Source organism: Pelecanus crispus, chromosome W, assembly GCF_030463565.1.
Source record: "Pelecanus crispus isolate bPelCri1 chromosome W, bPelCri1.pri, whole genome shotgun sequence".
Taxonomy (NCBI): domain Eukaryota; kingdom Metazoa; phylum Chordata; class Aves; order Pelecaniformes; family Pelecanidae; genus Pelecanus; species Pelecanus crispus.
Window position 1 is genome coordinate 16853712 of NC_134675.1, and position 24925 is coordinate 16878636.

General features: G+C 44.1%; 1 protein-coding gene across 1 annotated transcript in view; it reads left to right on the forward strand.

Moving 5' to 3' along the window:
• Positions 1-894: 894 nt before the first annotated feature.
• The window catches only part of LOC142596449 (putative bromodomain-containing protein 10), a 56646-nt gene continuing 32615 nt past the window's right edge, over positions 895-24925 (forward strand). Inside the window, exons 1-4 of the mRNA XM_075725543.1 lie at positions 895-1445; positions 5145-5345; positions 8511-9946; positions 22960-23036. Of these exons, the coding sequence (XP_075581658.1) occupies positions 895-1445; positions 5145-5345; positions 8511-9946; positions 22960-23036 (2265 nt within the window). The remainder of the gene's footprint in view (positions 1446-5144; positions 5346-8510; positions 9947-22959; positions 23037-24925) is intronic.

A 24925-nucleotide genomic window follows, 5' to 3' on the forward strand; every position in this document is an offset into this window, starting at 1 on the left:
CCATTGTGTTGTGTTGTGATGTGAGGAGGGGAACTGTCCGGAACGTAGATAGAGGCCAGTTGGGGGCTGTGAGCGAGAAGGCGGTGCTTGCTGTCGTTTCTGTTGTTGCTGTCGTGCACTCGGGCCCTGCAGCCTGACTCATCTTCCTTTTTTCAGGAAATGCCCGTTCCGAGGTGGGTGATTGAAGGAGGCTTCCGTGGGGTGAGGAATCAGCAAGGGCAGTGGCCGCATCATGGGGAAGGGATGACACACGCAAGCAGGGGCAGTTTCTAGATGGCAGGAAGCAGCTGGCGGGGTCCTCTTGCCTGCTGCAGGTAGCGGGAGAAGCCAGAGGAGCTGGATTGAACGCCAGCCAGTGCTTTCTTCGTCCCTCTCCTGAGAAAGGGTGGGTGTGTGTGTGTGTGTGACGCTTGAATGCCCCGTGAAGAGGGCGGTACCTGAGGACGAGAGACAGGGAGCTACTTCCGGAGTAGGCACAGCAGAAGCAGTAGCTTTCACTCAGTGCCAATGGGAGGAGGTGTGCAGGCAGAGCTGTGTGCAGGTTCAGTCGAGCCCATTTTACGTGGCTGACTCGGTCCGGGACAGACCCCGGTGAGGAAGCTTGCACTAGCGCTGAGGAGGGACGGGTCACTCAGTAGCCATGGCCGCCTACGCCCCCGTTGCTTCAGAGAAGTTAATGTTCCTCTTCCCACTTTAGGGTAGGGGTGAGGACGTCGGAGGGAGCGTGCTGAGAGACTGACTTGTGTACATAGGTGAACTCGATCTCGGTTCCCCGGCTTGGTGAGAGGGGGAGTACAGAGGTCTTTAGCCGATGCTGAAGAGCTTAATTCCTGGGCTGAGTGCCCCCTTCAGGAGCGGTACAGTATGTGTGCATGTGTACCCGGGGTGAGAGAAATGGACCTGGCACAGCCCATGGGGGCTGTGGGGAAGCTACCGCCCGTTGCTCCAGACAGAGCGGTTTCAAAGGATCCAGCCCTAGCCACCGGCCCTCCAGAGAGGGAGGAGGATTATCAGCAGGATGAGGATAATGATGATGATGTGGGAGGCAAGAACAGCAGCTGTCCCTGGGAACAGAATCTAAGTCCGGAGTTGCAGCAAGGGTACCGCATACTATGTGAGTTTCTTCTGGAGAAGCATCGTCCACTGACAGCACCTTTCCTGAAGCCACTCGTAGATCAGGCATCCATCAAGGATGAAGGAGGAGGTGCATCCCAGTCAGGTTATGGCAGCAGTTGCTCCTTTCAGCAGTCATCAGCTGGAATGTGGCTACTGAAGATGGAAGAGAAATTTTCCAGTGGGCAGTACACAGGGATAACAGATTTTGTGGCTGACTTCCGGCTGATGCTGGAGATGTGTTACCGGCTTCATGGTGTGGATCACTGGCTATCCAAGCAGGCCCAGAAGCTAGAGGTGATGCTGGAACAGAAGCTGGCACTGCTGTCCCGGTAGGTGTAACAAAGGATTGTGTTCAGAGGCTCTGGCAGGTGCTATTTATGTAAACAAGAGTTGGGAGTGTGTATTTGACCTGAATACTAAATACTAAAATGAAAAAAGGCTTATCAGTTCCTGGCTAGAGATTTGCTTCTGACAGAGGCCTCCCATGACATATAGGAGCGCTTGTTTGGATATAATGATAAATTTAACTGTTTCCCATATTTTTTGCTGGTGTAAGTCAATAAATCTGCCCAACTTCTATAGAATGTCTCTTTTAAATTGACAACCTTGTCTCTTAAAAGTAAATGATATCTCATGATTTGTACAATGTTATGTTACAGTGATATCCATCTTATCTGTAATTTAAATGAAATATGGAGCCCAAACTGCCTTGATTGATACTGCTATTAAATGTCAGCATAGTACCTGATGATGTTATAAAAAGGGAAGACAGCCCTTGGCCCGTGCTCATTATAATCTCAAAAGGCAAAATAAAAATTATGGTATGGGTAAATACAAGTCCAATTTTCTAGGCAGATGATTTGCAGGAGTGAACAGAACCCTCCTTCCTGATGAAGATCACATCAAGGTCAAAGAGTCCAAACTTGTAGATAGGGTGAAGTTAACAATATTTAAGAGACAGTAGGGATACCTCAGCATACAATGGCCAAGGAAAGGGCTTTAGTCTTATCATAGAATCATAGAACCATAGAATTGTTTAGGTTGGAAAAGACCTTTAAGATCATCCAGTCCAACCATTAACCTAACACTACCAAGTCCACCACTAAACCAACTAAGGGTAGAGTAGCAATTTCATGTTTCCTGGCTCGGTGGCTGGATTGTTTTTAATGAAAGTAAAAACTAGGAATCATTAAGATTGGAAAGGACCTCTAAGATCATCATTCCAATCATCAGCCCAACACCACCATGCCCACTAAACCATGTCCCAAAGTGCCACATCTACTCGTTTTTTGAACACTTCCAGGGATGGTGACTCCACCACCTCTCTGGGCAGCCTGTTCCAATGCTTGATAACCCTTTCCGTGAAGACATTTTTCCTAATATCCAATCTAAACCTCCCCTGGCACAACTTGAGGCCGTTTCCTCTTGCTACTTGGGAAAAGAGACTGAAACCCACCTCACTACAACCTCCTTTCAGGTAGTTATAGAGAGCGATAAGGTCTCCCCTCAGCCTCCTCTTCTCCAGGCTAAACAACCCCAGTTCCCTCAGCCGCTCCTCATAAGACCTGTGCTCTAGACCCTTTATCAGCTTCGTTGCCCTTCTCTGGACACGCTCCAGCACCTCAATGTCTTTCTTGTAGTGAGGGGCCCAAAACCAAATACAGTATTCGAGGTGCGGCCTCACCAGTGCCAAGTACAGGGGGATGATCACTTCCCTAGTCCTGCCGGCCACACTAGTCCTGATACAAGCCAGGATGCTGTTGGCCTTCTTGGCTACCTGGGCACACTGCTGGCTCATGTTCAGCCGGCTGTCGACCAGCACCCCCAGGTCCTTTTCAGCCAGGCAGCTTTCCAGCCACACTTCCCCAAGCCTGTAGCATTGCATGGGGTTGTTGTGACCCAAGTGCAGGACCCGGCACTTGGCCTTGTTGAATCTCATACAGTTGGCCTCGGCCCATCGATCCAGCCTGTCCAGATCCCTCTGAAGAGCCTTTCTACCCTCAAGCAGATCAACACTCCCACCCAGTTTGGTGTCATCTGCAAACTTACTGAGGGCGCACTCAATCCCCTCATCCAGATCGTTGATAAAGAGATGAAACAGAACTGGCCCCAGTACTGAGCCCTGGGGAACACCGCTTGTGACTGGTCGCCAACTGGATTTAACTCCATTCACCACAACTCTCTGGGCTCGGCCATGCAGCCAGTTTTTTATCCAGCAAAGACTACGCCCGTCCAAGCCATGAGCTGCCAGCTTCCCAAGGATAATGCTGTGGGAGATGGTGTCAAAGGCTTTGGTGAAGTCCAGGTAGATGATGTTCACAGCCTTTCCTTCATCCACCAGGTGGGTCATCTTGTCACAGAAGGAGATCAGGTTGGTCAAGCAGGACCAATGAACCCATGCTGGCTGGGCCCGATCCCCTGGTTGACCTGCACATGCCTGTTGAGCGCTCTCAAGATGAACCTCTCCATAATCTTTCCCGGCACCGAGGTCAGGCTGACAGGCCTGTAGTTCCCCGGGTCCTCCTTCCGGCCCTTCTTGTAGATGGGCGTCACATTGGCAAGCCTCCAGTCATCAGGGACCTCCCCTGTTAACCAGGACTGCTGATAGATGATGGAAAGAGTCTTCATCTCTTGCTACTCCACCACAGCTCTAAGAGTTCCAATACTATTCATGTTTCCCTGTACTGCAACAGATAAGATGAGGGATAACAAGGTTTTCCTTACCTTGTAAATCCATGCCTGACTTGAGTCAAATCTAACTTGGTTAGCTATTTATGTCAGCAATTACTCCTTTAAGTCAGTAGTTCCCAATCTTTTTTTTAAACCAAACTTCACTTGAGAACACTGGCAGTGTTCATGCCCCATAGGGTTCAGCTCTTTCTCTCTACCCCAAACTTGTTGCTATGCAAAAAAACAGTTTCAAAAGGTGTAGTGTTGATGCACCAAGCCAGAATGAACCAAGCCTGAATGCATCTACTACAGCTTATTCAACTGGGTTCCGCACCTCACTTATTAAGCATTCCCACTAGATGAGCAAGGTCCATCTCACCAGCAGGCAGCACCGCTCTGTGTCACTAACAAGTTTGAGAACAGTGGATATATTTAACTTTGTGTATTTATTAACACCTACTCCCCCTTCCCCCATACAACTTGCAGCTTTGATATAGAAGATACCAAGCTCCTTCCACAGAAGGCTGATAGACCTTTCAGGATAAGAAGCACCTCACAATTTTCTGATAAGAAAACTCATACCTGAGTTGTGACTCAAATTGGGCCTTTCACATTATATCTGAAAGTTTTCCATTCTCCAGTTGTCTTGGCCAAAGAATAAATTGCTACCAGGGACTTGTATTTACCCATACCATAGTTTTTATTTTGCCTTTTGAGATTATAATGAGCACGGGCCAAGGGCTGTCTTCCCTTTTTATATCATCATCAGGTACTATGCTGACATTTAATAGCAGTATCAATCAAGGAAGGTGGTGTGATAGAGAGTCACTCTTCTCTTAAGTGTGCTGGAGTAATTCTAAATGTGGTAGTCAGGTGTAACTGTAAACAACAGTCAGTCTCTTCCCCCTGCCTTCCCTTTGAGACTTAAACTCTGTTCAGGCAGGTGGTGGGGTTTTTTTTATTTGTTTGCTTTTTAATTCTTTCACTATTTGTATGTGGCATTTCAAAAAATGATAGTTTCTTATCTCAGATCTGGTGAAATTACTCTCTCCAAATGCTTACAGATAGTTTTTTCTAAATTATTCTCCAAATAATAGTCAGTTACTTCTTTGAGTTAAATATTCACCATTTTTAATAGTTCATGTCTTTAATTGTCAGTTGATCGCTTCTAAATTTAAAGTTTTGTAAGGGAACCTATATTTTAGAGCTGAAAAAATTGGCAATTCTTATCATGGCACTTCTGATCAAAAAAACCCAATTATTGTTAATGTGATTATTCTGTGTTTGTAAGCGTAGGTTTCAAACTGCTGTTCGTCAGGAACACTGTAATTGTGAATTGACTTGCTTTTTCCTTCTAGGCATTTGAGAGAAAAAACAACAATAGCTGTAACATCAAGAGGGTGCTATGGGCTGGAAGATGAGATGGGAAGGGCATGCACTTCAACAAGACGTCGTTCCACACCTCGTACTTTAGTAGGCTTGACAACAGGTGTCTTTGAGTCCATAATGGTTCAGGTTCTGAGACAGGAAGAACAGCTGAGAGCAAAGGAGGAAAAGAGGTAATAGGAAAAAACTGGGGGTGGAAGGAATTGTTTTTAATAATCTTGTCTTCATGTTTCTCTAAAGCATCTTCTTTAGGAGAATAAAAATTATCACAGAATCATTCAGGTTGAAAGGGACTTCAGGCGGTCTCTAGTCCAACCTCCTGCTCAAAGCAGGGTCAGCTATGAGGTCATACCAAGTTACTCAGCAGGGCTTTATCCAGTCTGGTCTTGAAAATCTCCAAGGATGGACACTGCACAATCTCTTTTGGCAACCTGGTCCAATGCTTGACTGTTCTCATGGTAAAAAAGATTCTCCGTATATCTGGTCTGAACTTCTCTTGTTTCAACTTATGCCTGTTGTCTCTTGTCCTGCTGCTGTGCATCACCATGAAGAGCCTAGCTCTGTTGTCTTAATGGCCTCCTCATACATATTGAAAGGCTGCTGTTAGGTCCCCCTAAAGCCTTCTCTTCTCTAGGCCTCTCCTCATAGGGCATGTGCTCCAGCCCCTTGACCATCTGGGTGCCTCTCCACTGGACTTGCTCAAGTTTATCAATATCTTTCTTGTCCAGTTTGGGCCCCCCAGTTCACAGTGTTGTTCCTGGTCCTGAGTTTACTTATGAACCCAGGACTTCAATATAGTGCATCCACAAATTAAGTAATTAGTTTTTGATTTATCTTTTTCTTGGAAAAAAAATGAAGCACTATTGTATTGTGTGTACGTGACAAGGTTTTGGTAGCAGGGGGGCTACAGGGGTGACGAAGAGGTAAGGAACTGCCCTGTGCCGGACACAGATGGTTCCAGCCAGCTCAGCAACAGACCCATTGCAGGCCAAAGCTGAGACAATCAGAGGAATTGGTGGCACCTCTGTGAAAACATATTTAAGAAAGGGGAGAAAACACCAGTCAGGCAGAGTAAGAGAGGGAACAAATAAAGTGAGAAACAGCAGAGGGAATACCAAAGTCAGAGGAGGTGCTCCATGGCAGAGCAGATATTCCCTGCAGCCTGTTGAGAACCCACACTGGAGCAGATGGATATTCCCAAAGGAATTGCAGCCCACAGAGAACCCATGCTGGAGCAGAGGGAAAGAGTGAGAAGAAAGGTGCAGCAGAGAGGAACCTCTACATCCTGACTGCAGCCCTTCCCCCATGCCCTGCACCACTTGTTGCCCCACTGAAGGGACTGAGCGTAACCTTCATGGATAACAAGCGGGGGGGAGGAGATGTGCTTGGAGTGAAGGTGAACCTGAGAGGGAAATTGAACCTGGGAAAGGGGGAGGAAAGGTGTTTTCCCCAAGTGTGTAAATGTTTGTTTCTTTTTTCTGTTGTGGGTTTTTTTTTGTTTCCCAATATCTGAATCAGTACTTGAATATTTATATTATATTAATTGGCAATCAATTAAGTTAATTTTCCCCAAGTCGAGTCCGTTTTGCCTGTGATGGTAATTGGTCAGCAATCTTCCTTTCTTTATCTTGACCCATGAGTCTTGCTCTCCTGTTCTTCCTATTTTCTCCTATCCTGCTGAGGAGGGTGGGGATTGAGCAAGAGGCTGGGTGGGAGTTTTGCTGCTAGCCAGGGCCAATCCACCACAGCTGTGGTGAAGAGAAAGAATTTGGGCATAGCAGTTTGAAAATAAGGTCATGTAAATTCCAGTACTAGGCCACATCTGTGATCTGTATATCCGATATCTTTTTCTCCAACAATGGTCAGTACTAGAAGCTTCAAAGGGAAAAAATAAAAAAAAAAGAAATAATCCTGGAAAAATCTTCCTGTAGAGACAATTTTATCCTAATTCTGTCTTTTAGAGTCTACTTTGTGCCCCAAGATGAAAATGTTTGTACATCATCCAAACATAAAATAAAAACCCTCTTAACCAATGTAACACTACATATTCTTATTATTCATATACACATTTTATTTGTATTATTCATGCAAAAGTCCAATTATTCACTTTGAAACTTACCTAACATATCTTGTGTGCTAATAAATTTGCTAGTAACTAAACTAAAGGTGATTATATAAAGTAAAAGCATTTTTTTCCTCCCAAACTTGTTGTCTTTGAATTTCACTGTACTATGAAAAAAGTAAGTAGAAGTGCCCTGTCTGTCTTTTAATGTTTTGTATTCTTCTGTCATGTTCCCTCTTATTAGTGCTTTGTCTGAAGTACCGGATTTCTCAGCCTCTCTGTGGAAGGTTTTTACAGGATCCTTGACATGTCTCTGAATACCCACTACTTTTGCTCTATCATTTTATTTTTTTTTTAGATAGGGGGACCAGAATTGAATACAGTGTTCCAGGTGAGGGCATACCATTTATTAATGTATTTTGAGTCTTATTTCTTTAGACTTGATATTAGAAAGCATTTCTTTACCAAGAGGGTGGTCAAACACTGGAACAGGCTTCCTAGAGAGGTGGTCAATGCCCCATGCCTGTCAGTGTTTAAAGAGGCATTTGGACAATGCCCTTAGTAATATGCTTTAACTTTTGGTCAGCCCTGAAGTGGTCAGGCAGTTGGACTAGATGATCGTTGTAGGTCCCTCCCAACTGAACTGTTCTGTTCCATTGTATTCTATTACTTTTCCATCACATTGTTCATGCATCTTAATGTTTGCTTCCTTTTTGACTATCACTACACATTGATTAGTAACATGTCTGTGGGGAAAAGGAAGTACTTATGTATATGAGATGCTTATAGTTAGGCATGTGTATTTGTGTACCAAAGTAGGAAGTTAGAAGGTTGGTGTCACAAGCCATAGTACAATCATTTGAAAGTAAGACTTTGCTAGGTATTTGTTTTAAGAGATTTTATTTGGGTGATTGATGATCAAGTATATAGTCTGCTGATACAGGACAGTAGAAATATTGAAAGTGCCAAAACAGAGAGAGGGGAAATGTATTCCCTTCCCCTGAAAAAGACCACCCAAACTGCTGATATTTGCTAAGTTTTTCTTCTGTTTTAGAACTAGTGGTGATGAGAAATAAGGGACTATAACTCCTCATTTTGTAGCAGTGATTTTAGACCCACTCTATAATCCAAAATAAAGACAAATTATATAATAATTTATGTGCTGTTTTGTTACTTTGAAATATGTATGTTTGCCATACCATAGTTTTAATTTCCATTTACTATTTCTTTTAGTATATCTAGTATTTGAATTTTCAAACTTTTTTCATTTCAGTAGGCTGAGAGAGCAAGAAAGAAAAGAAGCAGAAGCTAGTCGGAAAGAAATAGAAGAATGGGAAAAGTCACTTTTAGCTCAAGCAGCACCTACAAGAATGGAGACAATGTGGGAAATTCCAGCTATTGGTCATTTCCTCTGTTTAGCTCAACAGATTTTAAACTTACCTGAAATAGTGTTCTATGAATTGGAGCGTTGTCTTCTGATGCCTCAATGTAATGCTTTTTTATCTAAAATAATGACTTCTTTGTTAAGTCCTCCTCATCGCAGATCTACCTTGCATCGAAAACCAGTCCTTCCTTATGGGACTTGGGAAGCAGCACTTAGACAGAAAGTACAGCAGTGGTATACTGTTGTAGGGCAAACTGACAACCCCAATGGCTGTGCTGAAAAACTTGGGCTATGTCCCCAATTTTTTGAAGTCCTTGGAGAAGTTAATCCTTTGGAAGAAAAACCATTTCATGAGCTTCCATTCTACCAAAAAGTGTGGCTGCTAAAAGGTCTCTGTGACTTTGTTTATGAAACACAAAAAGATGTTCAGGATGCTGTGCTAGGTCAGCCCATCCATGAATGCAGACAAGTAATCCTTGGTTATGACTACTTGGAGAATGCTTATGTTCATTTTCCACAGTTCTGTGGTGCAGATGTTCGGATTTACAGGCAAAAACCTCTTCAGGCTCCAGAATTTCCGACTCATGCCATCAAAGTAAAAAAAGTACCACAGATTAAATTGGAGAAAGTAAAATGTGACCCTGTAAACAAAAGCAATGAGGAAGTTGCATCTGATGGCAGAGAAGAGCTGCTACATTGTGCCAACACAGAACCAGGGAAAAATGTTAATTACAGTGTTTGCTGTCCAGGAAAAAAAAATCACTTGGATAGCTTTAGTGACACCTCAGAAAAAATAAAATTTAACTGTGAAATAAAATCTCAAAGAGTCTATGACATCAAAAAAACTGGTTGTTATAAAGAGAACTTGGTGAAAACAATTAGTTCAGGAGAGATTGTTGGCTTTGGAGAACTACTTAGCACAGGAGAAATTAGGGTTGTAGAAAATGGGGAGAACTGTGATGAAACTTGCATAGTAAAAACTGAGCCTGGCCTGTCAAAAGAGAATACCCTGAAAACCTGCCAAATGCATGTCAATGACAATCATAATGACAATCCAGACATGACTTGCCACAAGATTGCTAGAGAAACAGTGTTGGAGAACTCATTGCAAAATAATAAGAAACTAAAACTTACTAAAATGCTGGCAAAAAAGAAGAAAAAGAAAAAAAAGAAATTGAAAGATGCTTTAAATGAAAATCTACAAAGAAAACTTGAAGACTTGCAAAAAAAGCATGAGATTCATCCTCATCCATTCAAATCTTATAAACCTGAGAAGCAGAACAAGTTGTTTATAATCAAAAAGACAGCGAAACACAAGCACAAATCTGGTAAGTTGATTTTTTGTTTACTGCACTAAAAATAAGGGATACGTTGGGGTTTTGTTTTGGTTTTTTAGTGTGTTAGAAGTTCTTCTTGGCTGAATAGGTCACATTTTACTTTGAACTGGGACAGCGTTATTGTATTATATGTTTCTGATGTTAATTTTAATGTAAGTTTCCCATTCCATAATACAAGCATATAAACCAGGCTCATCAGTTGATTGAACCATGATTCATGTGCAAACTTTACCCAGAGAGAACATAAGTAATTGAGAGAGATTTTGTTACAAAAAGTATCTAGGACAATGAATCTGTTCCGGAGAGCATAATTTAACTTGTAGCAATTGTGGAAATATTTGTCCCCTTTCTGATAGTATTACCTCATGCTAGTTGCAGAGAAATGTAGAGTAAATCATGTGAGGTCATGTGTTTCTGTGTAATCTTAATTGCCTAGCAGTACAGACTTGACCACAGGCCCATGATCAAATTTCTGCTAAATTAGCCAGACCACTTAATACAGACTTTCTGTGAGTGGTATATTTTTACTTACAGATACAGCTCAACTAGATATTGTTATAACTTAAAAGTGGTACAGATGAGTTAGACGTGATCCAGCAAGTTTTCCAGGATAAACTTATCTTAAAAAAAATTTTTTTTACAATTTTGAAATTAGTAAAATTACAAAGTGCTAAATCAGTACAAATTATCATGTGACTGAAGCATTTTTGATTTAGTGTGAAGCACCCTAAAGCTGGATCTTCCATCCTGTTGAAGCATGGGCCAAGATATATGTTATGTTTTAATTGAGTGTTTCAAACATGGCATTTATGGAAGCAGCAGCAGGTTTACTTTCAGGATACTGTAATACTGTTGTATTGGGTTTACATGGCAAGGTTTTGGCAGGGGGGCTGCAGGGGTGGCTTCTGTGAGAAGAGACCGGGGCTGGCCCCATGCTGGACACAGCTGATTCTAGCTGGCTCTGCAATGGACCCACAGCTGACTGAAGCTGAGCCAATCAGCAATTGCTGGTGGTACCTTAATGATAACATATTTAAGAATGGGTAAAAAATATTTAAGAACGGGTAAAAAATACTGCATGGGAATTGTGAGAGAGGAGGGAAGAAAAAAAAAAAGTGTGAGAAACAATCCTGCAAACACAAAGGTCAGTGAAGAAGGAGGAGAAGGTGCTTGAGGCACCAGAGCAGAGATTTCCCTGCAGCCTGTGGAGCAGACCACTACGAAGCAGGTTGTCCCCCTGCAGCCTATGGAGGACCCTACACCAGAGCAGGTGGATATGCTGTGAAGGAAGCTGCAGTCCATGGAGAGGAGCCCACGCTGGAGCAGGCTTCTGGCAGGAACTGTGGTCTGTGGGGAACACATGCTGGAGCAGCCTGTTCCTGATGGACTGTATCCCGTGGAAAGGACCCATGTTGGAGCAGTTTGTGAAGAGCTGTGTCCTGTGGTAGGGACCCCACACTGGAGCAGGGGAACAGTGTGAGGAGGAAGGAGTGGTAGACATGAAGTGTTATGAACTGACCCCATTCCTCATCCCTCCTGTGCTGCTCAGCAGGAGGAGGAAGTAGAAGAGTAGGGAAGAAAGTGAAGTTGAGCCTGGGAAGAACTGGGGTGTGGGGGGAAGGTGGTTTCAGTTTTATCATAGTTTCTCACCATCCTACTCTATTTTTAAATGGCAATAAGTTAAATTAATCTTCTCCTAGTCTGTTTTGCCTGTGATGGTAATTGGTGAGGGAATTAGCCTGTCTTTATCTCGACCCCTGAGCTTTTTTTGTTTTATTTTCTCCTTCTGTCCCTTTTGAGAAGGGGGAGTGAGAGGGGAGCTTGATGGGCACCTGGCAGACAGACAACGTTAACACACCACAGGTTACATAGGAGTAATATAGTATGGCATTTTCTAGCTTTTGAACATTGCACTTTGCAACAAAACACTATTCCTTTAATATAGTTATGTTGTCTGTTGTTGTGGTTTAGCCCCTGTCAGCAACCAAGCACAACACAGCCACTCGCTCACCCTCCCCTGCCCCCGGTGGGATGGGGGAGAGAATCGGAAGAGCAAAAGTAAGAAAACTCATGGGTTGAGATAAGAACAGTTTATATACTGAGCATGATGTCATATGGTATGGAATAGCCCTTTGGCCAGTATGGGTCAGCTGTCTTAGGTGAGCCCCCTCCCAGCTTCTTGTGTACCTGGCAGAGCCTGGGAAGCTGAAAAGTCCTTGACTAGCATAAGCAGTACTTAGCAACAACTAAAACATCAGTGTGTTATCAACATTCTTCTCATACTAAATCCAAAACACAGCCCTATGCCAGCTACTAGGAAGAAAATTAGCTCTATCCCAGCCAAAACCAGGACAGTATCCACCCCTTATTCTATGCCATCTACGTCATGCCCAGATTCTACCCTTTCCAATACATTCCAATTAATCACCACCACTTTCCCTATCTTGATATATACACACAGATATCATTCCCTTAGTCTATGGGCCATCCTTCTAAAATGTCCATTGAGATCATTTAGTCCATGACTTTGGGTTCCATCTGTCATCACAGTCTTTCAGAGCAGGAGAGGTGGTGCGTGGTGTTGGATTGTTGCATGCTGAAGCCAGTTCTCATTCCAACACAGTTTCATCAAAGTTCATTTTCATTAAGCTGGGCGATTCTTACTGTAATACCATTGATGTGGCATATAGCAACGATAAAAGAGATGACATACAGTATTATACAGCAATTAACATCATACAATTCAGTTCATTGGCTGTTTTCACCCAAAATCAAATCCCCTTAAGGTACACATCGGACTTCCCCATCCTTTCGCATCACCCACCAAGTGCACCCAGGTCCTTGAGCAAAAGCAATCCCACGAATGGGTTTGCCTTTGTCAGAGGGGGAGGTCACCCAGACTGTCTTCCCCAGCATATCTCTCAAGGCCCCTTCCAACCTAAAGCATTCTATGATTCTATGATTCTATGATATGTTTTATGTGCACTACAGGGACTTTATCTCCTTCTACAGTACGTAAAAGTTTTCATTGGGCAGGGCCACCTCGATTGGCAGATCCCCTGGTGTTGACTAACCAGGTGGCTTTTGCTAAATGTGTATCCCAATGTTTGAATGTCCCACCACCCATTGCTCTCAGGGTAGTCTTTAAGAGTCCATTGTATCGTTCGATTTTCCTGGAGGCTGGTGCATGGTAAGGGATGTGATATACCCACTCAGTGCCGTGCTCTTTGGCCCAGGTGTCTATGAGGTTGTTTCTGAAATGAGTCCCATTGTCTGACTCGATTCTTTCTGGGGTGCCATGCCGCCACAGGACTTGCTTTTCAAGGCCCAGGATGGTGTTCCGGGTGGTGGCATGGGGCACGGGATATGTTTCCAGCCATCCGGTGGTTGCTTCCACCATGGTGAGCACATAGCGCTTGCCTTGGCGGGTTTGTGGGAGTGTGATATAATCAATTTGCCAGGCCTCCCCATATTTATATTTTAGCCATCGCCCACCATACCAGAGGGGCTTGAACTGCTTGGCCTCTGTGATTGCAGCTCATGTTTCACATTCATGGATAACCTGTGTAATACTGTCCATAGTTAAGTCCACCCCTCGATCATGAGCCCATCTATATGTTGCATCTCTTCCTTGATGGCCTGAGGTGTCATGGTGTTGTGGTTTAACCCCAGCCAGCCTCTAAGCACCACATAGCCGCTCGCTCACTCCCCCTGCCCCGGTGGAATGGGGGAGAGAATCAGAAGAGTAAGAGTGCAAAAACTCCTGGGTTGGGATAAGAACAGTTTAATAATTGAAATAAAATATAATAATAATAATATCAATATAATAATAATAATATACAAAGCAAGTGATGCAAAATGCAATTGCTCACCACCTCCCGACCGATGCCCAGCCAGACCCCGAGCAGCGATCGCTGCCCCCCAGCCAACCCCCGCCAGTTTATATACTGAGCATGACGTCATATGGTATGGAATAGCCCTTTGGTCAGTTTGGATCAACTATTCTGGCTGTGCCCCTGTTGCGTCAAGGGGGGTTGGAAGGTACCCAATTTATTGTTATAAGTCCGGTCGCGTTCAGTGTACTGAACTGTCACGATTACGAATGCACAAATAACGTAGGCACCTTTCGTCTGGTCACATTGCATGAAATACCGCGGCCACACTGAAAGCATCTGGTCGCGTTCAGTGAGAACTATCATGGCTAGACCAATGAATCAAGGCAATTTATTAAAGCAACAGACACACAGGTTCTTTGGATTACCGGCGATATATTCACTGACTGCAAGGCACATGCAAATACCAAAAGCATGAATAACACAGATGCATCAAAAGACATAAAGCGACTCTATATAGAGGTTTCTAATTTTCCTGGGAAGGCACTTGGTATAACCAAGTGTTCAAATCTTACCCAAAGGCATCCCGATGCGGGGGAAGAGAGGCTCAGCCCGTCGACTGATCCCAGAAGTCAGTGGTACGCGATAGTATCTTCCCTAACATCCCCTCTCTCTTAGGCTAATTTATACTATTTTGTACCTTTCAGGTGGAGCTTGGGTGACTCCAGTCATTAATACTTTTGTTATGATTGGTGTAAAACTTGCTCGATTCGCTTTAAAGGTATAGACTAGGAAAAATTCAAAGTGCAAGCTCAGTGAGGAGTAGAGGCGGGGATATCCTTGTGATGTTCAAACCAGCATGTTCCTATTGCTCTGTCTCCTGATTGTGTGTCAGGGCTTGCTTAGGGTTAAACAACTATTTAAGAATATTGCAGTTACTCCAACCCCTGTGACAGGCACTGCGGTTACTCGAACCCCCATGACAGGCACTGCAGCTACTCAAACCCCGGTGAAAGGCACTGCAGCTGAACCAGAGAACCAACCCGTGCTGGTATCAGTCGTCCCCATAAACAAGAAGAAATCTTGGAAGCAAAAGTCAGCTCATTTAGAAAGGGATGATGAAAAAACAGGGCCATCACAAGGAGAGGAGGAGGAAGAGGAAGAACTCATAAACAAGACACAAAGCACCCGATCCCTATCCCTGAGTGAGCTGCGAGATATGCGAAAAGATTTCAGTCATCATCCAGGCGAGCATATCATCACCTGGCTGCTCCGATGCTGGGATAACGGGGCCAGTAGCCTGGATTTAGAGGGTAGGGAAGCCAAGCAGCTGGGATCCCTTTCTAGGGAAGGGGGCATTGACAAAGCAATTGGACAAGGGGCAAAAACGCTCAGCCTCTGGAGGCGACTTCTGTCAAGCGTGAAGGAAAGGTATCCCTTCAAGGAGGATGTTTTATACCACCCAAGCAAATGGACCACCGTAGAGAAGGGTATCCAGTACCTGAGGGAATAAGGCGTGCTGGAGGTGATTTATAGTGACCTGAATGATGAGCAGTTACCCAAAGATCCAGATGAAGTCAGGTGCACACGACCCATGTGGCGGAAGGTGGTACGGAGCGCACCAGCATCGTATTCCAATTCAGTGGCAATACTGGCCTGTAAAGATAACGAGGCACCAATGGTGGATGAAGTGGCTAGACAAAAGGCGGTTCTCCCAGGAAAATTGCAGCTCCAGTTTCCAGTGAGCAGTTCCCCAGACAGAGGAAGAGGGCTAATTTTACTTCCGATCTTAATCAAGGGACTTTTGATTCACATTTACAGGAAGTGAACAGCGAATACTGTGACCAGTGTTAGAGGGGCCCTGCCTCCAGCCAGGTGGAGGAAAGGGGCAACCGGGTTTCCTGGACTGTGTGGATTCGATGGCCTGGAACATCAGACCCACAGGAGTATAAGGCTCTAGTGGGCACAGGTGCACAGTGTACCCTAATGCCATCAAGCTATAGAGGGGCAGAACCCATTTGTATTTCTGGAGTGACAGGGGGATCCCAACAGCTAACCATATTGGAGGCCGAGGTGAGCCTATCTGGGAATGAGTGGCAGAAGCACCCCATTGTGACTGGCCCAGAGGCTCAGTGCATCCTTGGCATAGACTACCTCAGGAGAGGGTATTTCAAGGACCCAAAAGGGTACCACACGACCACAGCGGTGCACCGGTGGCAATATCGCACCAACCGAGACTCCCTGATTCCCATCCATAACCTGATTCGTCGACTGGAGAGCCAAGGAGTGATCAGCAAGACTCGCCCACCCTTTAACAGTCCCATATGGCCAGTGCAAAAGTCTAATGGGGAGTGGAGACTAACAGTGGACTATCGTGGCCTGAACCAAGTCACACTGCCACTGAGTGCTGCCGTGCCAGACATGCTAGAACTTCAATACGAACTGGAGTCAAAGGCAGCCAAGTGGTATGCCACAACTGACATCGCTAATGCATTTTTCTCCATCCCTTTGGCAGCAGAGTACAGGCCCCAGTTTGCTTTCACTTGGAGGGGTGTTCAGTACACCTGGAACCGACTGCCCCAGGGGTGGAAGCACAGCCCCACCATTTGCCATGGACTGATCCAGACGGCACGGGATTAGGGTGAAGCTCCAGAACATCTGCAGTATATTGATGACATCATTGTGTGGGGCAATAAAGCAGAAGAAGTTTTTGAGAAGGGAAAGAAAATAGTCCAAATCCTTCTGAAGGCTGGTTTTGCCATAAAACAAAGTAAGGTCAAGGGACCTGCACAGGAGATCCAATTTTTTTTAGGAATAAAATGGCAAGATGGACGTCATCAGATCCCAATGGATGTGATCAACAAAATAACAGCTATGTCCCCACCAACTAGCAAGAAGGAAACACAAGCTTTCTTAGGCGTTGTGGGTTTTTGGAGAATGCATATTCCAAATTGCAGTCTGATCGTAAGCCCTCTCTATCAAGTGACCCGGAAGAAGAACGATTTCAAATGGGGCCCTGAGCAACAACAAGCCTTTGAACAAATTAAACGGGAGATAGTTCATGCAGTAGCCCTTGGGCCAGTCCGGGCAGGGCAGGATATTAAAAATGTGCTCTACACCGCAGCTGGGGAGAATGGCCCTACCTGGAGCCTCTGGCAGAAAGCACCAGGGGAGACTCGAGGTTGACCCCTAGGGTTTTGGAGTCGGGGATACAGAGGATCCGAAGCCCGCTATACTCCAACTGAGAAAGAGATATTGGCAGCATATGAAGGGGTTTGATCTGCTTCGGAAGTGGTTGGTACTGAAGCACAGCTCCTGCTGGCACCCCGACTGCCGGTGTTGGGCTGGATGTTCAAAGGGAGGGTCCCCTCTACACATCATGCAACTGATGCTGCGTGGAGTAAGTGGGTTGCACTAATCACACAATGGGCTCGAATAGGAAACCCCAGTCACCCAGGAATCTTGGAAGTGATCATGGACTGGCCAGAAGGCAAAGATTTTGGAATATCAACAGAGGAGGCGGTTACACGTGCTGAGGAGGCCCCACTGTATAATAAATTGCCAGAAAATGAGAAACAATATGCCCTGTTCGCTGATGGGTCCTGTCGTCTTGTGGGAAAGCATCGGAGGTGGAAAGCTGCTGTATGGAGTCCTATACGACAAGTTGCAGAAGCTGCTGAAGGAGAAGGGGAGTCGAGTCAGTTTGCAGAGGTGAAAGCCATCCAGCTGGCTTTAGATATTGCTGAAAGAGAAAAGTGGCCAATACTTTATCTCTGTACTGACTCATGGATTTTGGCAAATGCCCTGTGGGGGTGGTTGCAGCAATGGATTCAGAGCAACTGGCAGCGCAGAGGCAAACCTATCTAAGCTGCCGCACTTTGGCAAGATATTGCTGCCCGGGTAGAGAACCTGGTTGTAAAAGTTCGTCACGTAGATGCTCATGTACCCAAGAGTCGGGCCACTGAAGAACATGGAAAAAACCAGCAGGTGGATCAGGCTGCTAAGATTGAAGTGGCTCAGGTGGATCTGGACTGCAACATAAGGGTGAATTATTTATAGCTCGGTGGGCCCATGATGCCTCAGGCCATCAAGGAAGGGATGCAACATATAAATGGGCTCGTGATCGAGGGGTGGACTTAACTATGGACAGTATTGCACAGGTTATTCATGAATGTGAAACATGCACTGCAATCAAGCAAGCCAAGAGGTTCAAGCCCCTCGGGTATAGTGAACGATGGCTGAAATATAAATATGGGGAGACCTGGCAGATTGATTATATCACACTCCCACAGACCCGCCAAGGCAAGCACTATGTGCTCACCATGGTGGAAGCAACCACCGGATGGCTGGAAACATATCCCGTGCCCCATGCCACCACCCGGAACACCATCCTGGGCCTTGAAAAGCAAGTCCTGTGGCGACATGGCACCCCAGAAAGAATCGAGTCAGACAATGGGACTCATTTCCGAAACAACCTCATAGACACCTGGGCCAAAGAGCATGGCATTGAGTGGGTATATCACATCCCTTACCATGCACCAGCCTCCAGGAAAATCGAACGATACAATGGACTGTTAAAGACTACCCTAAGAGCAATGGGTGGTGGGACATTCAAACATTGGGATACACATTTAGCAAAAGCCACCTGGTTAGTCAACACCAGGGGATCTGCCAATCGAGGTGGCCCTGCCCAATCAAAACTTTTATGTACTGTAGAAGGAGATAAAGTCCCTGTAGTGCACATAAAGCATATCATAGAATCATAGAATCATAGAATGCTTTAGGTTGGAAGGGGCCTTGAGAGATATGCTGGGGAAGACAGTCTGGGTGACCTCCCCCTCTGACAAAGGCAGACCCATTCGTGGGATTGCTTTTGCTCAAGGACCTGGGTGCACTTGGTGGGTGATGCGAAAGGATGGGGAAGTCCAATGTGTACCTCAAGGGAATCTGATTTTGGGTGAAAATAGTCAATGAACTGAACGGTATGATGTTAATTGCTATATAATACTGTATGTTATATCTTAACTGTATGTTAATATATTAATAATGTTAATATTAGAGTATGTTAATGGTAAGTATATAATACTGTATGTTATGGTTACTATATGCCACATCAATGGTATTACAGTAAGAATTGCCCAGCTTAATGAAAATGAACTTTCATGAAACCATGTTGGAATGAGAACTGGCTTCAGCATGCAGCAATCCAACACTGCACACCACCTCTCCTGCTCTGAAAGACTGTGATGACAGATGGAACCCAAAGTCATGGGCTAAATGATCTGAATGGACATTTTAGAGGGATGGGCCATAGACTAAGGAAATGATATCTGTGTGTATATATCAAGATAGGGAAAGTGGTAGTGATTAATTAGAACACATTGGAAAGGGGAGGGCCTGTGCATGACGTAGATGGTATAGAAGAAGGCGTGGATACTGTCCTGGTTTCAGCTGGGATAGAGTTAATTTTCTTCCTAGTAGCTGGCATAGGGCTGTGTTTTGGATTTAGTATGAGAAGAATGTTGATAACACACTGATGTTTTAGTTGTTGCTAAGTATTGCTTATGCTAGTCAAGGACTTTTCAGCTTCCCATGCTCTGCCAGGTGCACAAGAAGCTGGGAGGGGGCACAGCCAGGATAGTTGATCCAAACTGACCAAAGGGCTATTCCATACCATATGGCGTCATGCTCAGTATATAAACTGGGGGGAATTGGCTGGGGAGCAGCGATTGCTGCTCGGGAACTGTCTGGGTATCGGTCGGCGGGTGGTGAGCAATTGCATTGTGCATCACTTGCTTTGTATATTATTATTATTATTATTATTATTATTATTATTTTATTGTTACTATTATCATTACTATTTTACTTTATTTCAATTATTAAACTGTTCTTATATCAACCCAGGAGTGTTTCTCACTCTTACTCCTCCGATTCTCTCCCCCATCCCATCGGGGCAGGGGGAGTGAGCGAGCGGCTGTGTGGTGCTTAGTTGCTGGCTGGGGCTAAACCACGACAGATAATAATAATAATGATAAAAGAATATACAAAACAAGTGATGCACAATGCAATTGCTCCCCACCCACTGACCAATGCCCAGCCAGTCCCCGAGCAGCAATCACTGGCCCCCGGCCAAATTCCCCCCAATTTATATACTGAGCATGATGTCATATGGTATGGAATATGCCTTTGGCCAGCTGCGTCAGCTATCCTGGCTATGCTGACTCCCAGCTTCTTGTGCACCTGGCAGAGCATGGGAAGCTGAAAAGTCCTTGACTAGCATAAGCAGTACTTAGCAATAACTAAAACATCAGTGTGTTATCAACATTCTTCTCCTACTAAATCCAAAACACAGCCCTATGCCAGCTACTAGGAAGAAAATTAACTCTATCCCAGCCCAAACCAGGACATGTAGTCAACAGGGATTTATATTTTACAGTCATCACTCTGAGGACTACTGGGGAGAGATGGGATCCACCTGACAGTGGGGTAAGAGCATCTTTGCCAACAGGCTGGGCAGCCCTGGTGAGGAGACCTTTAAATTAGGACAGAACAGGGAGATCATACAGCCCACAGTCAAGTGAGGAAGTGGTAGGTGCTGGCCAAAAGGAAAGGGTGCAGGATGATGGAAACAAGGGAGATGCCAGGAATGATGAAACAAGCTAAAGGGTCACCCACCTCAAATGTATGCACTCAAATGCATACAGTATGGGAAACAAGCAGGAAGACAGGCAAGGAAGATGGGGTGGTGGGGTGCCCTTTACGTGAAGGAGCAGCTTGAATGTATGGAGCCCTTCTGTGGGCTGGATTGCAGTCTGACTGAGAACTTGTGATTCAGGATCAGAGGTGAGGCCACTAAGGATGACATCACGGTGAGAGTTTGCTACAGACCATCTGATTAGGGTGAGGAAGTGAACGAAACATTCTTTAAGCAACTGGATGAAGTCCCTATATCACAGATCCTGGTTCTTAGGTGGGGCTTTAACCTCTCTGACATCTGCTGGAAAGGCAACATGGAAGGATACAAGCAGTCAAGAAGATTTCTGGAGGGTGTCAGGGATTAACTTCTTGGTACAGGCATTGGATGCACCAAGCAGGGGTAACACACAGTTGGATCTGCTGTTCACTAACAAGGAAGAACTGGTTGGGGAATGTGGTCATCAGTGGTAGCTTTGGCTGTAGCGACCATGAAACAGTAGAGCTCAGGATACTGAGGGAATGAGGAAAGAGTAGCACAGTACAGACCCAGGCCTTCAGGAGAGCAGATTTCAGCTTATTCATGGAACTACTAGGTAGAATCCAATGGGAGGCAGCTCTGAAAGGCAAAGGAGTTCAAGAAAGCTGGCAGGTCTCTAAGGACAGCATTCTCCAAGAAAAAAAAGGTCTGTCATAATACTCAGGAAGACAAGTAGATGTACCAGGAGACCAGTTTGGCTAAGCAAGGAACTCATGGTAGACCTCCAATGCAAAAAGAGGGCAGGGACAGACTACAAAGGAGGAATTTAGAAACACTGCCCAGTCATCTAGGGATGTTCTCAGGAAAGCCAAAACTCAGCTGGATGCAACGCTCGCAGGAGAAGACAAGGGCAACAAGAAGAACTTCTACTGCTACATTAGCAATAACAGGTTGAACAAGAAAAATGTGGGCTTGTTGTTGAATGGGCCAGGTGATTTGGTGACAGTAGATGCAAATAAGGCTGAGGTACTTAATGCCTTCCTTGACTTGGTCTTTACTGGTGAATTCTCCTGGACCCCTCTTCTCTCCAGGACTGTGTCCAATGGATTTCTTCCAAGCAGCTCTGTAAACAGGTCAAATTCTACTTTCCTGAAGTCCCCTGTTGTTCCTAGCTGTATGACACAGTATCGTGGTTTAACCCCAGCCAGCAACTAAGCACCACGCAGCCGCTCGCTCACTCCCCCTGTCCCGGTGGGATGGGGGAGAGAATCGGAGGAGTAAGAGTGAGAAACACTCCTGGGTTGAGATAAGAACAGTTTAATAATTGAAATAAAGTAAAATAGTAATTATAATAATAACAATATAATAATGATAATAATAATAACAATATACAAAGCAAGTGATGCGCAATGCAATTGCTCACCACCTGCCGACCGATACCCAGACAGTTCCCGAGCAGCAATTGCTGCTCCCCGGCCAACCCCCCCAGTTTATATACCGAGCATGATGTCATATGGTATGGAATAGCCCTTTGGTCAGTTTGGATCAACTATTCTGGCTGTGCCCCCTACCAGCTTCTTGTGTACCTGGCAGAGCATGGGAAGCTGAAAAGTCCTTGACTAGCATAAGCAGTACTCAGCAACAACTAAAAACATCAGTGTGTTATCAACTTTCTTCTCCTACTAAATCCAAAACACAGCCCTATGCCAGCTACTAGGAAGAAAATTAACTCGATCCCAGCTGAAACCAGGACACATAGCTACTTTGAGAAGTTATATGTGATATATTAGCCCTGATACTTTGTGAAGTAAACCAATTACCTTAGGTTCAAAGTGTGTGGTGGGGTTTTTTTTGTTTAAACATCTATATTATTACATAGTTCAGTTGGGTGGGAATTGCTTTATGGGAAGCCATTTGCTTTCTTCAGAAACATTTGATTTTTGCCACAGATGAAACCAGACTGCTATAAAAGATGAAACTGTAATCTGCTTTCACATGTTAATTTTGGTGTATTCATGTGGGGATTTCTGCAAACTGCTTCTGCTTTGAGAATATATTTTAATATAATCTACAGAGGTTCCAGAGCCTAGTGTGTAGATTACTTTGCAGAAGTGTCAGGGAACAAATTTTACAGGTAAGTTATATTATTTCCAAAAATTTGTGGAGTAAGTTCTGGAGTTTGCTCCTCTCAGAACAGTAGCATGAATGATTTTTTTTTTCTTTTTTTCTACGAATTAACATCATGTTACAATAATTGTATTAATTTTGGGGGATTGTAGTGGGGTTGTTCTTGGAAAGAGGAAGCAGGGGCTGCTATTTGCAGATGCTTATGGTTTAATGTTTGATTTGGTTAAGTCTATTTCTGATTCATCATTCTTATGTGACTTTTTATCAGCCATCTATTAATTATAACGTAACTTTCAAGGCTGTATGTAATTCTTTTATTAATGAAGGGCAAGAAACAGCATTATAAAGCTTTTCTCTTTTAATCTTACAAGGAAAAAAATCCATATCTAAAAAAGCAATCAAGAAAAAGAGGAAAGCTGTTGTGAAGTCTGCTGTACCAGAATTTCAGGTAAATTATTTTATTTATTAAGTACTTGAAATTGGAATGTTTTAAAGTAATTCTCTCAGTGGTTGACTGAGACCACAGAAATTACTGTTAAATGTGAATCTCATTTTTCCAATTGCAGCTAAGCAGATTGGAAATTTTAATCTAATAACACTTTCAAATGTGAATTTTACTTTTTGTTGATAGAAAATGTTTTAGCATTTCTGTTTTGTGCAGCTTAACTAGTATTGTGCAACACTGTATAACAGCATAGAGCTTGAAAAACTTAGAGATGCTTGTAATTAATACTGTAGATGCTACCAAATATATAGTTTTTCATGGATAAAATTACTTGGGTTTTACATGAGTGTGACATTGGTATTTGACTTGATGAGATATAACTTGATCAGGTCAAGGCCTTAAATGGAGTCCGCAAGTCTAAAATTTTTTTCCTCTGTTTTTACCTATTACCTCTTAGCTGTATGTGAACTTTAGACCAGAGAGCACCAAGAGAGTGCTAATTATAATGTGTTTTTTATGATACTATAGCAGAAGTATTTTAGTTACTACTTCAGCTATAAGTCACAATTCATCCATACATATTTGCTTGAGTTGGAGCTCTCCTATGGTTAGAAGTATATCTTTTCATATTCCTTATGTTAAGAAAACAACATGTGCTATTCTGAGCAGTAAGGCCTCACTAAATTGCAGTTATCTGGCAAAACCCTCAAATTGAATCAATTTTGTCCATGACGATGTAGTGTTCCAGATGGGGCTAGTAGAACTTTGTTACGTCAAGAGAGGCTTTGGAAGGTACCCAATTTATCGTTATAAGTCCGGTCGCGTTCAGTACACTGAACTATCACGATTACGGATTCACAAATAACGTAGGCACCTTTCGTCTAGTCATGCTGCATGAACTATCACGGCCACACTTAAAGCGTCTGGTCGCATTCAATGACCACTATCACGGCTAGATCAATAAATCAAAGCAATTTATTAAAGCAACAGACACACAGGTTCTTTGGATTACTGGCGATAAATTCACTGACTGCAAGGCACATGCAAATACCAAAGCTTTGGATAACACAGATGCATCAAAAGACATAAAAGTGACTCTATAGAGGTTTCTAAGTTTCCCGGGGAGGCATTTGGTATAACCAAGTGTTAGATTCTTACCCAAAGTCATCCCGATGCGGGGGAAGAGAGGCTCAGCCCGTCGACTGATCCCAGAGGTCAGAGTAGTACACGATGGTATCTTCCCTAACATCCCCTCTCTGTTTAGGCTAATTTATATTATTTTTTTACCTTTCAGGTGGAGCTTGAGGGACTCTAGTCATACATACTTTTGTTAGATTGGTGTAAAATTTTCTCGCTTCCTTTTAAAGGTATAGGCTCAGAAAAATTCAGAGCGCAGGCTCAGTGAGGAGTGGTCTCACCTTGGAGGCGGGTAGGTTTTGGGATGGAGGTGTGTTTTGGTATTATAATGATATTATAATGAGTAAAGTTTACTAAAGGACAGCATTTTGTCAACATCATGATAGTTTGTTGACTCAGGGTATCACTTATGCAGCTTATCAGTGCCATGGTGCCCCTCCGAGTTCCCTTATCGCAGAGCTTGGCCGTGATGTCTCCACACCACTCCACCCCCTGGGCAGTTCCTCTTAGAATCAGCACACCAGGCTCCCCTGGGTTGCGACATCCAAGATTACAGGCTTAGGGAACTTCTTGTGGAATAAATTCCAGCTGCATACCACCTGGGCAGCTTCTTCAATGCTGTGTTTTTCTTGAAATCGTAAATCTAAGTCTAAGGTCCAAGTCACCTCCAGCAATTACTCCACATAATCCACCCCGTGACTATAGTCACTCAAGCTTCACGATATTTGGAATGTATTGGGTGCATCACATATGTT